We start from the raw sequence: 17,084 nt of genomic DNA, 5'->3' as shown, positions 1-17,084 counted from the left end.
AGGGAGGCAGGGCAGGCTGGCTGGCTCCGTGTGTGAGTCGGAGGTGTGGCGGGGCGATGGGAGTCCTGCGGATGCGGAAATTGGCCACCGAGGGGCAGGGGAGATCGCAGTGTCGGCGCTGCCCGCGTCCCCGCCTCCCTCCCTCCCTCCGCCGTTGTTCGGGCGATGTAGTCCTCCGGAGGTGGGAAATGGTCGCCGAGGGGCAGGGCCAGGGGGAGATGGCGTTTCACTGCGTGTGAATGCTCCGCCCTCGAGAGGGCGGGCCAGACACTCATTGGCAAACCGGATATCTCTGGTGCCTCAAGTTTCCGGCTTGAGGCTTCAGAACGTTGAAGGTGCCTTTTATATATATAGATTATTCCACATTGAACGTTTTGGGTTTTTTTCTCTGGACTTTTGTAAACACTGTATATGGCAGGGATTGTGTAGGCTTGGGCTGTGTCTATTATAGGGACAGAGTTTAGCATTTGAATAGTTATTTGATGTAAATGATGAATTTGCAAGAGATAGATTTTCATGCAATGAGGTGGTGTCCATGCAGATCTCTCTCATGTTTATTTATTAGGGATGTCCTGAAAACCTGGCCTGTTTGCGGCACTCAAGGCCTGAACTCCTGCATCCCTGCTCTATGTAATACACAGTAGGAAAAGGGAAGCAATCCAGGATTAAAAATTGGAAGACATCCAGGGCTTCATTTGTATCATGTAGTCATAGTAGATGACGACGGCAGATAAAGACCTGTATAGTCCATCCAACAAGATAAATTCGTTACTGTTTTAGAGTTGAAATCACAGCAAACAACAATGCTTAAAGACTTGGTTAATTTAAGGAGAAAATCATCTTCCAATGTGGTATATATCTTTCAGTGTAAAAAATGTAAGGAAGGATGCTATATTGGAGAAACAGGCCAGATGCTTAAGACAAGATTCAATTTACATAGACATCACTTGAACAATACTGGTGCCAGTAGGGCTCCCACGCCTGTTGGTCAACATTTTACAGGACCAGGACATTGTACCAGTGACTTCACAGTGAGAATCCTGAAAGGTAACTTTAAAACCATACAAGAACATAAGACCTTTGAAGTCAGAATGATTGAATATTTAACACCAACAGAAAGGACTTAACAAGGATCTGGGGTTCCTAGCCCATTATAAACCATAAAGCTGTATGTCTCTGTTGATCACCCCACCCCTCACCTATCCACACCCATCCTGTTAGAATATCAATGATATGCTTTGATGCCTCCTTCCATACCTCCTACCCACCCCCATCCTCCCACCCTGTCAGACTGTCATAGTAATGCTTGAATGTTTTCACTTATATACACTGTCAGCTAGCACATTTGCTTATTTCCGATCTGACGAAGAAGGGCAACCTTCGAAAGCTAATCAAGAAATGTATTAAGTTATGTCCAATAAAAAAGGTGTCATCTTATTTTCTTTTCCATGTTTTATTTTGTTTGATAACCTAAGGAGAAAATCAGAAATGTGGAAAATACTTCAAAATCTAATCTGCGTTTTATAAATTTTCCGCGACAACCACTTATCTCCCCTCGGGAGATACTAAAAAATTACCTCAGAGAAATTCTAGAGAGAGAAGATAAAGATATGCCGCCCTTTTCACAGGTTTTTTATATACCTGTGAAGGGTTTGGATCCTTTACAAAGGAATAATATTCAGAATGCGCAACCATTGGATGTTTCTGCCCTTCTTGAAATGTCGGATTCAGAACAGATAACACCAACTACTATGTTGGCCACAGTAGCGTTACCTTCGGACAAGATCTGGATCTTAAAGAAGTTTTTTCAGAATAAAGAAAAAAAACCTTTCGTGGTTTGCAAACTCCTGTTTTTCCAGATCTAGCGAGGGAAACGCAAAGGCGACGACAAAAGTTTTTACAGATGAGACAGGAGACACTTCAACTTGGCGCAACTTTTTACCTTAAATATCCTTGCAAATGTTTAATCTCCTATCAAGCCGTGAAATATGTTTATTTTGATCCTGACCAATTGTCATCTTTTTTAACATCTAAGAGAGCTCCTAGTTAAGTAAAGTCGAATAGAAACTCGTCTGCATCTCAAAATTTGATTTATAAAGTTTATTACCTGTTTTCTCCTATTTAGGAATCTTGGACTCCTGTTGTGGACTTTAAATGAAGCTATAATACTTAATTTGTGTTATGAATAAATAATATCTTTAGATTTAATTGTAATAGTGGATTTTTCTTTACAAGTTTATACTTGTTTACTATTTATAAAAACGATAAATAAAATAAAAAAAAAAAAAAGATAAATTCGTTACATATGATCTTGACATATCCTGAAACAGAAAAAAAAGCAACACTGGGCCTTCAGGATAGAGATAACGGTCGTCCTTGAATCTGAAAATGACCCCGACACGGGCCATGTTTCGGCGTACAAACGCCTGCCTCAGGGGTCAGAATGGTTCTTATGTGTTTAATATGGAATAATGGAAATGAACCACGAAGTTAGGGCATATTGTCAACTACGTTTGTGATTGTCCGTTTAATCAAACAGAACGCCGTCTGTGAAAAAAAACGCCAAATGACCGTTATCTAATAGGACAATCACAACGTACATAAGCATTGCCATACTGGGAAAGACCAAAGGTCCATGGAGCCCAGCATCCTGTTTCCAACAGTGGCCAATCCAGCTCACAAATACCCGGCAAGATCCCAAAAATGTACAAAACATTTTCTACCGCTTATCCCAGAAATAGTGGATTTTCCCTAAGTTCATTTAATAACGGTCTATGGACTTCCAAACTTTTTTAAAACTCCGCTAAGCTAACCGCCTTTACCACATTCTCTGGCAACGAATTCCAGAGTTTAATTACACGTTGAGTGAAGAAAAATTTTCTCTGATTCGTTTTAAATGTACCTCATTGTACCTTCATTGCATGCCCCTAGTCCTCGTATTCTTGGAAAGCGTGAACAGACGCTTCACATCTACCCATTCAACTCCACTCATTATTTTATAGACCTCTATCATATCTCCTCTCAGCCGCCTTTTCTCCAAGCTGAAGAGCCCTAGCCGCTTTAGCCTTTCCTCATAGGGAAGTCGTCCCATCCTCTTTATCATTTTCGTCGCCCTTCTCTGCACCTTTTCTAATTCCACTATATCTTTTTTGAGATGCGGCAACCAGAATTGAACACAATATTCGAGGTGCCCTAACTTCGTGGCTCATTTCCATTATTCCATATTAAACACATAAGAACCATTCTGACCCCTGAGGCAGGCATTTGTATGCCGAAACACGGCCCATGTCGGGTCATTTTCAGATTAAAGGACGACCGTTATCTCTATCCTGAAGGCCCAGTGTTGCTTTTTTTCTGTTTATGCTTGTATGCTGTTTTTACCCTCTCTTCTGTGACTGTCTTGGCATATCCTGGCCATTTTTAGGGCATAGACCTTGGAGGCATGCCAGGGGCAATGGAGGGTTAAGTGACTTGCCCAAATCACAAGGAGTTGTAGTGGGAATTGAACCCAGTTCCCTAGGATCAAAGTCTACTGCACTGACCACTAGGCTACTCCTCCACTCTGTAGGGTACGGTCTGTACTGGGCCCTGATACCCATATAACTCTCCTGGTATGTTAGGACAGTTATTTTATTGTGCCAACTTACCCAGCTAGTTAACCAGATACCAACATTGAATGTCAGAAGCACCCAGATGCTTCCAGCTATGCCCCCCAGACTGTTCCAGCAACAATAAAGCTGAGGTAGTCAAAGATGGTTATCCAGCATCCTCCAAATCCAGATATGGCCCCGGTGAGGCTGGATATATGCCTCTGAAAATCTGGCCTTCACATTTCAGTTCCCCACTGCTCTATCCTAGCTCTCATTTCAGACTCAGGTCACACAAAATATTTGTGACATTATTACAATGGTAAAGTTGCCTACCAGACATGAATGTGTGACCAGTTTTGAGAAAGCTCCTCCCCCCACCTGACAAAATGAATGACATATGGGAATGCCAGGGCATGGCCTAACTTCTTCCTGGACCCTGGACAAACTGTTTGATCTCCCCTAGGCTGACTGTTTGTTTTTTAAATCTACATTTGTATCTGAATTTTGATCGAGGTTCGTGTTTTGCGGGATATAGGTGAGACCACTTGTTCAGTACCCCTATTTTATCATTCCCACCTTAGTAATTCCCTTATCTGTTATTTGTCCTGTTTGTCTGTCCTAATTAGATTGTAAGCTCTGTCGAACAGGGACCGTCCCTTCATGTCCAGTGGCGCTATAGAAATGATAAGTAGTAGTAGTAGTAGTCTTTGGGATTCTGGAATCTTGCTACTCTTTGGGATTCTACACAGAAATTTCTATTCTTTGGGATTCCGGAACCTTGCTACTCTGGAATTCCGGAATCTTGCTACTCTTTGTCCTTATCCCTTATTTGTCCTGTTTGTCTGTCCTAATTAGATTGTAAGCTCTGTCGAGCAGGGACTGTCTCTTCATGTTTAGTGTACAGCACTGCGTATGTCTAGTAGTGCTATAGAAATGATAAGTACGGTAGCAGTAGTAGAAATAGTCTTTGGGATTCCGGAATCTTGCTACTCTTTGGGATTCCGGAATCTTGCTACTCTTTGACCTGTTTGTCTTTCTTCATTAGATTGTAAATTCTGTCGAGCAGGGTCTGTCTCTTCATGTTCAAGTGTACAGCGCTGCTTATGCCTAGTAGCACTATAGAAATCATAAGTAGTAGTAGTCTTTGGGATTCCGGAATCTTGCTACTCTTTGTCCTTATCCCTTATTTGTCCTGTTTGTCTGTCCTAATTAAATTGTAAGCTCTGTCGAGCAGGGACTGGCTCTTCATGTTCAAGTGTACAGCGCTGCTTACGTCTAGTGGCGCTATAGAAATGATAAGTAGTAGTAGTAGTCTTTGGGATTCTGGAATCTTGCTACTCTTTGGGATTCCACACAGGAATTTGCTACTCTTTGTCCTTATCCCTTATTTGTCCTGTTTGTCCTAATTAGATTGTAAGCTCTGTCAAGCAGGGACTGTCTCTTCATGTTCAAGTGTACAGCGCTGCGTACATCTAATAGCGCTATAGAAATGATAAGTAGTAGTAGTAGTCTTTGGGATTCCAGAATCTTGCTACTCTTTGTCCTTATCCCTTGTTTGTCTGTCCTGATTAGATTGTAAGCTCTGTCGAGCAGGGACTGTCTCTTCATGTTCAAGTGTACAGCGCTGCGTACATCTAATAGCGCTATAGAAATGATAAGTAGTAGTAGTAGTAGTCTTTGGGATTCTGGAATCTTGCTACTCTTTGGGATTCTACACAGAAATTTCTATTCTTTGGGATTCCGGAACCTTGCTACTCTGGAATTCCGGAATCTTGCTACTCTTTGTCCTTATCCCTTATTTGTCCTGTTTGTCTGTTCTGATTAGATTGTAAGCTCTGTCGAGCAGGGACTGTCTCTTCATGTTCAAGTGTACAGCGCTGCTTATGCCTAGTAGCACTATAGAAATCATAAGTAGTAGCAGTAATAGGACTTGTCCTCTAGCAACGCTGGCATTTTTATGTTGATTGAATTGCAAATGCCAGATGTTCCCTTCCTGCAGATGAAAGCTTTTCTCTATTGAAGAATATCTAATCAGAAGCTTGATAGATTACCCAGTGTTACTCTTGTCCTCTCATGCTCCCATTCATAATGGCTCATTTATAACTGATTTACTCGAAGGCAGTGAAGAAGCGTTGAAAGGCAGTAATAAATAGGCACAATATTGGTTGTTCAAGAGTGAAACCGCCATTAAAAAATGTCGATGTTATTAGCTAAAGCGAGCAACCATTCTGTGATTAGGAAGCCTTCACAATCCTTTATAACCAAGGATGGCAGAATTACAGCTGGCCTTCTTCGATCCTGTGCCCCTTTGCATAGCCGCCGAGGGGGGGGGGCAGGGGGGACAAAATTCCCCGGGCCTCCAAAGATGGCCCTGGGCTGCAGTCCCACCCGCCCTCCGTCATCGACCGTCTGCCCCCTGCATTGAAATCGCAGTCTTACCTCCGTGAAAGCAGCGCTGCAGGCAGCAGAACGCCTCCCTTCGGCTCTCCTTCCCTCCCTGTGTCCCGCCCTTGCCTGACGTAACTTCCGTGAGGGCGGGACACAAGGAGGGAAGGAGGGCCGAAGGGAGGCGTTCTGCTGCCTGCAGCGCTGCTTTCACGGAGATGAGACTGCGATTTCAATGCAGGGGGCCCGGCCTGGTGGCGGACGGAAGGGGGGAGCGGTGGCGGCAACCTCGGGGGGGAGGGGGAGCAGTGGCTGCGGCAATCTTGGGGGGGGAGCGGTGGCGACCTCAGGGGGGGGGAGGGGGGAGTGGTGGCGGCGACCTCGGGGGCGGGGCGGCGAGGGCGGCAGGGGCGGGGCCCCCGGGGATGGCCTTGCCCCGGGTCCGGCCCTGCCCCGGGCCCCGACCCAGTCTCTTAGCAGCCCTGCCCCTTTGTTGGCCTTCTATACAGAGAGTGAGAGATTAAAGTAATCTTGCTATAGAGTAGAAGGGGTTTTGGAGGCTGAAGAACTGTCCAAGATGGTGATTATTGCTTGGACAAGGCAGTGGCATAGCTACAGGGGGCCACAGGGGCCTGGGCTCCCCTCAAATTGGCTCTGGAGCCCCCGCTTTGGCTGGCGGGGGTCCCCAGCCCCCTCTCGCTAAAATGTTTGTCCCACGCTGGTCTCACATTCCCTGGCACCCTGCCCTGTTTTCAGTCGCTGTGCACGCTTGTTTTAATGAAACTGAGCATGTTCGCACATTCGGAGCAACAAATAAAGCTACTCCTGCTAAGGGAAACTAAATTTAATCTAGAGAGGAAAAAGCAGAGATTTTCCTTTCTGGTTTAATGGACTTGGCTTTCAGCAGGCGTGTGGAACATGCAGCCCATGGGAAAGATCTGTGTGGCCAGCGTCATAGCATCTAATGTGCATTCTTAAATTTAACAATCTGGCTAATTATATAGTGCACATGTGGCTCCTAAGTAATTGTAATGGGGAGAATAGGGAGGGCAAATATTTTAGTGTGACCCATTGATGAATGCCATTTGGAACCCCAAAGAATATCAAGATTCTGGAATCCTAAAGAGTGACAAGATTCCATTCAGAACCTCAGAGTTCCAACATTCCATTTAGAACCCCAATGAATATCAAGATTCTGGAATCCTAAAGAGTGACAAGATTCCATTTAGAACCCCAATGAATATCAAGATTCTGGAATCCTAAAGAGTGACAAGATTCCATTCAGAATCTCAGAGTAGCAACATTCCATACTACAACTCCCAGGGCAAGCAGTTGCTTCCCATGTCTGTCTCAATAGCAGACTATGGACTTTTCCTCCAGGAATTTGTCCAAACCTTTTTTAAACCCAGATACGCTAACCGCTGTTACCACATCCTCCGGCAAAGAGTTCCAGAGCTTAACTGTTCGTTGAGTGAAAAAATGTTTCCTCCTATTTGTTGTAAAAGTATTTCCATGTAACTTCCTCGAGTGTCCCCTAGTCTTTGTACTTTCGGAACAAGTAAAAATTTGATTTACTTTTATAGACCTCAATCATATCTCCCCTCATCCATCTCTTTTCCAAGCTGAAGAGCCCTAACCTCTTTAGCCTTTCCTCATACGAGAGGAGTTCCATCCCCTTTATCATTTTGGTCGCTCTCCTTTGAACCTTTTCTAGTTCCGCTCTCTTACTCTCTCGTTTCCTTATTTTTTTCTCTGTCTCTCTTTGTTCTGATTTTTGGAGGTTTTTTTTTAGATATTTTTGTAAACCGTTTTGCTATTTTGGCTAATGAGGTGGTATATCATAATTGAATAAACTATAAACCATAAGAGATGTCTTTGAAAGGTTCACCCCCTTAGCAAAGCTATTTTTCCCTTTCAGAGCATGAATGTTATTTGAAAGAGAATAGGGAAAATGTTTTCTTCCTAAAAATGGGGGAAATTAAAGTGTATACATGCCCGTTACACGTGTTCGCAGTTGTACAATTATGCTTTTGTGTCCTCTTTCCAGTGCAAGCAAGAGGTTTGCTACCCTCTTCGTCAATATTAACGTCACCTCTGAGCCCCATGAAGTTTCTGCTCTTTGGTTCCTGTGGTACGTGAAGCAGTGTGGAGGGACAACCAGGATCTTCTCAACCACCAACGGAGGACAGGTACAGTGAGGTTACTTACCTGTAACAGAGGTTCTCCATGAACAAGCAGGATGAGTCAACCACACTGGGTGATGATATCCAACGGAACAGAAAGGCCATTATATCTTCTGTATTGCAAATGAATGGCGTGCGCATCAAGAGCAAAGACGATAGAAAATCCAGGACCTCAGGGACCTGATCTGGTTATTTGGGAAATGGTTTACACATCTGCAGGCCAAACATTAAAAATGGGACGTTAGGAAAGGGAGTGGAGGGAAGGGAAGCAGGGCCGCCGAGAGGGGGGTACAGGGGGGACAAAATTCCCGGGGCCCGGGCCTCCAAGGGGACGCCCGTACTGACTTTGGGGAGGGACGGAGTTCAGAGACAGGAGCACAGATGCCGGAATACCACGGAGGAGAGGGGAGGAAAGAGCAGTTTGGTGCTGCAGCTGGGTGGATCTGAGCTAAGGTTGGGTGAGCCTGTGCCCACCCAGGCCCACCTGTAGCTATTGCCACTGCTCCAAACGTCCGAGCCTGTGATGTCACTGGCCCACAGGTTAAGCTAGGGCTGCACATTAATTGTGGTTTTAACGCATTATTAAAAATTTCACTGTGATTAATAATTTGCCTTCTGCCTGCCTCCCTCCCTGCCCGCATGTCGACATGTGGGTCAGCATCCTTCCCCCCCCCCCCCCCCCCCCGACTGCTGGCGGCTTTCTCTTCCCTACCCTTCCCACCCGTTTTGACCTTTTTCCATCTTCAGTAAAATCTTTGGCCCTCCAGCTGTGGCAGTGATACTGAAAAGCTGTCTGTGGCCTGCACCAGGCCTTCCCTCTGGCCAGGTGGAAAATTTTTTTCCCACCCAAACGAGCCCAAATCCAGCCCAAAACCCGCCCAAACTCAAACCCCGCCCCTGACACCCCCACCCCCGTGTCATCAACCCCGCCCCTGCCATCATCGACCCCGCCCCCCGTCATCGGCCCCGCCCAAAATGTCACTAACCCCGCCCAAAACATCACTAACCCCGCCCTCCGCTGCCGAAAAAACGCTCAAAAAACCGCCCAAAAGACAGAAAACAAGCCCAAAAAACCGCAACCCGCCGCAGGCAAAAATTTCACGCGGCGGGTCGCGGAAAACCGCCCACCTGGCAACACTGCCTCTGACCTGTCCCGCTCTCTTGGCCTTCTGACACAACTTCCTGTTGGGATGGGTCAGAGGGAAGGCCTGGCAGCTTTTCAGTACCTCTGCCACAACTGCAGGACTGAAGATTTTACTGAAAATGTTAAAAGGTAAAACCAGGTAGGAATGGGAGGAAAGAGAGTGCCGCTGGCGGTCGGGTGGGGGGAGATGCCGGACCATGTGCGGGGGGTGGCGGAGGCAGTAAAGATAGGGTTACCATATTTTGTCCCCCAAAAAGGAGGACACATGCCCCGCCCCCACCACACCCATCCCGCCCCCTTCCACACCCCATCCTGCCCCCCTTTCACGCCCTCACTCCGCCCCCTGTCACATTTCCCCCTCCCCTTGTCACATATCCCGTCACCCCCCTCCCCTTACCTTACTACTGCCCTGGTGGTCTAGTGACATCTTTGGGGCAGGAAAGAGCCCCCTCTTTCCTGCCCGGAGCGCTGCCCTGCATGCATCTTTCCTGTTGCTGATCTCGGCGCCGATTCAAAATGGCCGCCGAGAGTTGACATCTTGCGAGGTCACTTCAACTCTAGGCGGCCATTTTGAATCGGCGCCGAGATCAGAGAGAGAGAGAGAACTTTGGATGGCTGGGGGGGAGGTAGAGAGGAAGAGGCAGAGATGGGTAGTAACAAAGAACTTGTACTTTGTTACAGTACTTAAGTATAATTGGCAATACTTTTACTTGTAACAAGTTACATTTTTTTTTGCAATACTTTTTACTTGTAACAAGTTACATTTAAGCTGTACTTTTGTACTTAGTAACAAAGTACAAGTTTGGAGAGTAGTTTTTTTTTTTTTTTTTTTTTTAAGTATTTTCTATCCCTCTGCTTCTCTCCCTCTACAGGCTTTCCAAACGATGTCAGATGCGACTTGCAGCTGATTGGGCCTGAATAGGGTTACCATATGTCCGGTTTTACCCGGACATGCCCTCTTTTTGAGGACACAGCTGGGCTTCTGGGCAGGTTTTGCCAGCCTGCCCATTTGTCCGGATTTGCAGACGAACGGGCAGGCGGGCCTCAGGGTGTCTATCCTCCCCTCCCCTCCTTTACCTTTTGTAGTGTCCTGGTGGTCTAGTGGCCTCTTCGGGGCAGGAAAGAGCCCCCTGTTTCCTGCCCGGTGTGGCTGCAGACTGTCTTGCTCCCAGCGCTGCTTCAAAATGGCTGCCGAGAGTTCAAGCAGCGGCCTCATGAGACTTCCGTTACACCTCTGGCTCTCTCACAGTCAGTTATTAACTTACCCTTCAAATAGAACGACAGTTCATTCTGCCTCTTTTCTAAGACTAGGAGGCAGATGCACTAAAGCTAAATGAGCCTTTAATGACTCTCCAACGAGGAAAATTTGATCCGTTGCATGCATCAAAGGGCTTTTACCAAGGAAGCCAGCAGCTAACGAAAACGGAATGGAGATGAGCAATTAGTGTGAAAACCCCATTGAAACGACATGCACTAACCTTTTCCGATTGCCTTTACGCAGGAAAAAGGCAGGAAATCTAACGAGAGGTCTGGACCTCTCGTTAGGACAGCTCTGTGCCAGGAAAAATCATTAAGTGAAAAAATAAACAAACTTTGAGCCAATCCCAGCGCATTAGCAGAGCTAAAAGCGCTGTGATTGGTCCAAAGGACGTCAGAAAACACATAAAAAAATAAAAATAAAAAAAGGATCGGGAGGGGGCAAGGGCGCTCATCAGGAGCGTCCTGTACGGGCGGCCTTGCCCTCCCCCCCCCGCTGCTCCCCACTTTCCGCCGCTCCCCCCACCCCGAAAAAGCAAAATTCTAGCAGCCCCTGCCCCCTCCCTTCCTCGCTACTCTGTCTCACCTCAGCTCCGCCTCCTGACATCCTCCGCCCTGTGCCCCGCCCCCTCTTGGGGTCGTCGCCGCCATTCCCCTCCTCCATCGGGCCCCCCTCCCTCTTACCGGGCCCGTGCAGCGCCTCTCTCCTCTGTCCGAAGGCGTTGCACGGGCAAGAAGAAAGCTGATGCCTGCCTTCGCCCAGCTTCGGTCGCTCGTGTCTCTCCTGCTGCGCCCGCCCCTGTCTGACGTCAGTAACCTACGTAGGTTACTGACGTCAGACAGGGGCGGGCGCAGCAGGAGAAAGACGCGCCATCGAAGCTGGGCGAAGGCAGGCATCAGCTGTCTTCTTGCCCGTGCAGCACCTTCGGACAGAGGAGAGAGGCGCTGCACGGGTCTGGTAAGAGGGAGGGGGGCCCGATGGAGGAGGGGAATGGCGGCGACGACCCCAAAAGGGGGCGGGGCACAGGACGGAGGATGTCGGGAGGCGGAGCTGAGGTGAGAGAGTAGTGAGGAAGGGAGGGGGGCAGGGGCTGCTTGAATTTTGCTTTTTCGGGGTGGGGGAGCGGCGGAAAGTGGGGAGCAGCGGGGGGGGGGGGGGCAAGGCCGTCCGTACAGGACGCTCCTGATGAGCGCCCTTGCCCCCTCCCGACCCTTTTTTTTTATTTTTGTTTTGATTTGGGAGCCATGTGCTTGTGATTTGACTGTGTTTTGACTGTTTGTGGCATGCGCAGAGCAGCTAACATAACGCTTGGCTGCTCTGCGCATGATTTGGGGGCCGATTAACGATGTGTATTGTGATTCTTTGATACATTGTACGTTTCAATACCGATCTCAGCATGTGTGACTTTTTTTTTTGGTGCATTTTTCGTTATTTTAAAATCGTTAGGGACTTTAACGATTTAGATTTTTTTACGTTTGGTTGCTGCATCTGCCTCTAGGTTTTCCTTCTGTCAAAAATGTGCGATATTAAAGTATACACGGTAGTTCTTTTGTTTCTCAACCTTGTAACATTATTCCTGTCTTTATCCATACAAATTCAAATTATTTAAAGTTTAGTAGAGAGGTTTGGTAGCCGTGTTTCACATGCTCATCTTCCAATGTGGTATATATCATTCAGTGTAAAAAAAATGTAACGAAGGATGCTATATTGGAGAAACAGGCCAGATGCTTAAGACAAGATTCAATTTACATAGACATCACATGAAGATAGCTGGTGCAAGTCAGGTTCCCACCCCGGTGGGCCAGCATTTTACAAGACCAGGACACTGCACCAGTGACTTCACAGTAAGAATCCTGAAAGGTAACTTTAAAACAATACAGGAATGTAAGACCTTTGAAGTCAGAATGATTGAATATTTTGACACCCGACAGAACTTAACAAGGATCTGGGTTTTCTAGCCCATTATAAACCATAAAGTTGTATTTCTCTGTTTATCACTCTCCTCTCACCTACCCACACCCATCCTGTTAGACTATCAATGAAATGAAATGCTTTGATGTACCCAACCCCCACCTTGCTAGACTGTCATTGAAATGCTTTGAAGCTTCACTTATATATACTATCAACTAACACATTTGCTTATTTACTATCTGACTAAGAAGGGCAACCTTCGAAAGCTAATCAAGAAATGTATTAGGTTATGTCCAATAAAAAAAGGTATCATCTTATTTTCTTTTCCACGTTTTATGTTGTTTGATTTCTATTGATAACCTTTTAAAGTTTAGGAAAGCCTCGAAGTTCTATTTGTTAGATAGGTATTAAGAAAACTCTTTCTTAATTTAGTGTGTCTTCGTAAACCGCTTTGATTCCTTGGTTGATTTAGGTGGCATATAAGCAACGGCATGGAATGAAATGAAGTTGGCCTTGCAAAGCGTTCTGTAGCTGTACTTGTTCTGAGGAGGCCTTCAGTGGGCTCAGCATCACTTGTTTCCTTCCCCCCCTCCCCAGGAAAGGAAGTTTGTTGGCGGGTCTGGTCAGATCAGCGAGAGGATGATGGAACGTCTTGAAGGCCGCGTGAAGCTGCGACAACCCGTCGTCCGCATCGATCAATCAGGTGACAGCGTCGTCGTGGAGACTGTACATCATGACATCTATGAAGTATGTATATCACTTAGACCCTCCAGGCTTATTCAGGCATAATCTTTCTCTTTATGTCTCTCTTTATTCTTTGGCCTATCCTTACAGAATCCCGTGTAAAGCCTATTACACAGTATCGTACTTTGGTCATCATTTTCAATGCCGTCTAAACGATTTAGTGAAAAAACGATGGTGCTATAGAATGAAAAAATAGGAGATGGACCACAATAGTGTATAAAGGGGCCCTTTACTAAGACGCGTACGTGCATCCTACAAGCGTTAATTTTGAACTAACGCTCGGCTATGGCCCGGGCGGTAATTTCATTTTTGATGCGCGCTAAGCTGGCGGTAATCGGCCGGTAGCACGTGCCAAATCGATCCTACCACTAGCAACATTCCATGTAGAAGTTGGCCCTTGCAGATCACCAATGTGGCCGCGCAGGCTTCTACATGGAATGTTGCTAGTGGAATAGCAACAATCCATGTAGAATCTCCAATAGTAGCAACATTCCATGTAGAATCTCCAATAGTATCTATTTTATTTTTGTTACATTTGTACCCTGCGCTTTCCCACTCATGGCAGGCTCAATGCGGTTTACATGGGGCAATGGAGGGTTAAGTGACTTGTGCCTGTGCCTGAAGTGGGAATCGAACTCAGTTCCTCAGTTCCCCAGGACCAAAGTCCACCACCCTAACCACTAGGCCATTCCTCCACTTATATCCTTAGACTTCCCTCAATGTTTGCACGATAGCAAGGCGTGTACTGATTACGCAAAAGAGAGGGGCTGTCCGAGGCTCTCTGTTATATTGTGTTTCTACATCTGCACTAATTTCTTCTTATTATTAGTTCTGATAAATATTTGTTTTCTTCTAGGCCAAATACGTAATTAGCGCCATTCCTCCAGTTCTTAGCCTGAATATCCATTTCAACCCACCTCTACCGCCTCTGAGGAACCAACTGATTAATCGAGTCCCCATGGGATCCGTCATTAAGTGCATGGTGTATTACAAGGAGCCCTTCTGGAGGAAAAAAGGTACGAGCAGTGGTGTAGCTACAGGTAGGCTTGGGTGGGCCAGGGCCCACCCATTTATGACTCAGGCCCACCCACACGTTTAGTGGTAACTGGTGGGAATCCCAAGCTCCGCCAGCTGAAGATTTTCCCCTGATGGTAATGAAAACGCTACTGTCCATGACACCGTCACCTGCGCATGCTCAGTTTTCAGTGCATGCCTGCTGCCAAGGTGGAAAGAAGCGTTTTCCCACCAGCTGAGATAATGTTTGTTTTTTTTTTTGGGGGGGGGGTGGGTAGAACACTTGGTGCCCACCCAATTCTTGCCTAGGCCCACCCAAAATCTGTTGTCTGGCTACGCCCCTGGGTACGAGGCCATGAAGGTTTACATGTTAGAAGTCAAAACGCCCTGGGGCCCCAAGTTTAAATTCTAGAAGTCAAATTGTCCAGGACCCGCAAACCCTCCAAATTCCACTAAGTCAGCGGGTGATGGTAAGGTCTTTGGCCGAAAATGGACGCGCGCTGGTTCTCATTTTGCCTCGCGTCCATTCTCCGGCCCATTAAAACATTCCCTTGTTCCCCAGACGCGGTGCAATAAGGGTCCAGCACGCACCAAAAACACACGCCCTCACTGCCGCAGGCCAGTGTTTGGCGCACCTTTGTAAAAGGGCCCCGAAAAGCGGGAGAAGGAAGCAGGTTGAAGAAGTGGTGGGGGGAAACACACAGGTTTATTTGCTACAATGTATAAGACTCGACATGGCGCCGTGTTTCAGCAAACGAGTGCCTGCCTCAGGAGTCTTATATTGAAGTAAACTGCAAAAAAAGAACCTTTGCAGTGGAGGATAAATCGTTCTGGGTTAAGTGGTGTCGAACAAGCATTCTCAGTGCTGTGTGTGGCTCACCCCTGTGGTAGGAAAAAGATCTCAGAATCAACATCTAGCTTTGCTGACGTTCGGTTCAGGGACGTAGCTAGGTGGGGCCATGGGGGCATGAGCCCCCACAGATTTAGTCCGGGCCCCCTCCACTTTTGACTCCTCCCCCCACACCGCCGCCACTGCAAGGTACCTTTGCTGGCAGGGGTCCCCACCATGCTCAGTTTCACTTCAAGGAACGTGCAGGTCGTGCTGGACGTCAGGACTCACAGCACAAATCAGCGAACGCGCCGGAAACCGGCGCTGAAGAAGACTAAGGCTGGCAGGGATTGGGGATCCCCACCAGCAAAGCTACCTTGCGGTGGTGGTGGCAGTGGTGGGGGGGGTCGTCGTTGTCAGGGGGGTTGAAAGTGGTGAGGGAGGGTCGGCAGTGGGGAGGTCGGCGGCTGGGGGAGGCAGGCTAAAACGTGCCCCCACCTTGGGCTCTGCACCCCCCCCCCCCCACCCGCCGAGGTCTGGCTACGCCCCTGGTTTGTTTAATACAATGCACTGACATTTCTTTCGAGGACTTCTACATCCCATGCCAGCTGTGGTGACATCATCACCCAGCACACGCCTACCACTTTTCCCCATTAGAACATCTGTCTGCAAGGTTCTCTAGAAAAGAAGGAAGTCAATTGGCCAGAGGTTACTACAATATTTCTCCCAATGGCATCCAAGCCTTGCAAGGTAGTAGTTTAACTCCATTCCCTTCCCGGGAGGGAGATCCGGAGGGTTTTATTTATTTGTTTTAATTTTAAGACATCTTTATTCAAATTCCAAAACACAAGGAACAGCAAAACAAATACAACAATCCATACACTTCTATTCACTTTTCATTTTTTGAATAACTGTAACAAGAAGAAACCCTTCCCTTTCACCCACCCCCCACACAGTTCCAAGGAGGGGTACAAAGATCACAAATGAACTACCGGGCAACACCCCAGTGCCCCAAACTCCCCTCACCCATTCCCCAAACAAACCTCTAACCAGGGGAACAATGACTCCCATTTACCCAGAGTACGTGGGTGCCGGCCCGATATTCAGTTTTACACCTGTGGTCTTGTCCTTGCTTCTTCACAGACTTCTGTGGCACCATGATCATTGAGGATGAAGAGGCTGAGATCGGCTTGACGCTAGATGACACCAAACCGGATGGAAGCGTTGCGGCCATAATCGGGTAAAGTATCTTGGAGGGGCATAATCGAACGAGGGCGCACATCTCTAAGGGCAACCATCTCCAGGGACGGCCCTAGGAAGGGGTGGAGCCAACCGTATTATCGAACAAGATGGGCGTCCATCTTTCATTTCGATAATACGGTCGGGGCCGGCCGAATCTCAACATTTAGGTCAACCTTAGAGATGGTCGACCTAAATGTTGAGATCGACGGACTTAGAGATGGCCGGCCTCAGTTTTCGCCGATAATGGAAACCGAGGCCGACCATCTCAAAACCGGCCAAATCCAAGTCATATGGTCGTGGGAGGAGCCAGAATTTGTAGTGCACTGGTCCCCCTCACATGCCGGGACACCAACCTGGCATCCTAGGGGGCACTGCCGTGGACTTCACAAATTGCTCCCAGTTGCATAGCTCCCTTACCTTCGGTGCTGAGCCTTCCAACCCCCCCCCCCCCAAACCCACTCCCCACAACTGTACACCACTACCATAGCCCTTATGAGTGAAGGGGTCACCTACATGTGGGTACAGTGGGTTTCGGGTGGGTTTTGGAGGGCTCACATTTACCACCACAAGTGTAACAGGTGGGGGGGGGGATGGGCCTGGGTCCGCCTACCTGAAGTTGCACTGCACCCACTAAAACTGCTCCAGAGACCTGCATAGTGCTGTGAGGGAGCTGGGTATGACATTTCAGGCTGGCATAGAGGCTGGCAAAAAAATATTTTTAAATTTTTTTTGTAGGGTGGGAGGGGGTTCGGTGACCACTGGGGGAGTAAGGGGAGGTCATCCC

At 47.4% G+C, this 17,084-nt stretch overlaps 1 protein-coding gene across 1 annotated transcript in view; it reads left to right on the top strand.

The window, feature by feature from the left end:
- The window catches only part of LOC115469568 (amine oxidase [flavin-containing] B-like), a 127,447-nt gene that overhangs the window by 77,517 nt on the left and 32,846 nt on the right, over nt 1-17,084 (top strand). The window contains 4 exon segments of the mRNA XM_030202354.1: nt 8,023-8,164; nt 13,069-13,218; nt 14,072-14,231; nt 16,202-16,298. Coding sequence (XP_030058214.1) covers nt 8,023-8,164; nt 13,069-13,218; nt 14,072-14,231; nt 16,202-16,298 — 549 coding nt within the window.

This window comes from Microcaecilia unicolor, chromosome 4 (genome assembly GCF_901765095.1).
Source record: "Microcaecilia unicolor chromosome 4, aMicUni1.1, whole genome shotgun sequence".
Taxonomy (NCBI): Eukaryota; Metazoa; Chordata; class Amphibia; order Gymnophiona; family Siphonopidae; genus Microcaecilia; species Microcaecilia unicolor.
Note: the sequence above shows the minus strand (reverse complement) of the source record. Positions and strands in the feature narration are given on the sequence as shown.